The 527-nt window shown below is 63.9% G+C and overlaps 1 protein-coding gene across 1 annotated transcript in view; it reads right to left on the bottom strand.

Annotated features, from left to right (window-relative positions):
• The window catches only part of TMEM8B (transmembrane protein 8B), a 6,320-nt gene that overhangs the window by 3,377 nt on the left and 2,416 nt on the right, over positions 1–527 (bottom strand). Inside the window, exon 5 of the mRNA XM_009868097.1 lies at positions 364–442. Coding sequence (XP_009866399.1) covers positions 364–442 — 79 coding nt within the window. The remainder of the gene's footprint in view (positions 1–363; positions 443–527) is intronic.

Here is a 527-nt window from a genome sequence, read left to right as displayed (position 1 = left end):
TTGGGCCCGGCTGCTTCGTGCTGTTGGGGCTGGTGGGTGGAGGGCTGTCCCCCAGCGCCAGCCCTCCAGCTGAGCCGAAGGAGTGGGGCATGTTCATGGAGGCACTGGAGGGCAGGAAGGGCGGCCGGGCCAGGCTGGGTCGTGAGCAATCTGGCAGGCAGAGTCATTAGGATGGGTCCTCCAGCCCCCCTTAGTTGTCGCCTCCCCTTCTTGCTCAAGTCTCCATCTGCAACTCAACCCCAACACCCCCCAGTGTCCCCAGCTCTGCTCCCAGTTGGGACTAGGTCCTTTACCCCCTCATACCAGTCACCCAAGAAGAGTCAAGACCATGCCCCCCACCCACACCTCCCCATGCATCCTCACCTGTGAGCTGCACGGTGACCTGGAAGGAGACAGTGCCTGGCACCCCAGGGTGTCTTTCCACCAGCACGTAGTACCAGTGCTGCCAGAAGGGCAGATCCAGAGCCAGCTGGCAGGGAGAGTGTTCCCGGCAGTCCAGCGCCGTGGAATTGGGCAGGGGGGGGGGC

This window comes from Apaloderma vittatum, unplaced genomic scaffold (assembly GCF_000703405.1).
Source record: "Apaloderma vittatum isolate BGI_N311 unplaced genomic scaffold, ASM70340v1 scaffold35434, whole genome shotgun sequence".
In the NCBI taxonomy this organism is placed as follows: Eukaryota; Metazoa; Chordata; class Aves; order Trogoniformes; family Trogonidae; genus Apaloderma; species Apaloderma vittatum.
This window is presented reverse-complemented; position numbering and strand designations above follow the sequence as displayed.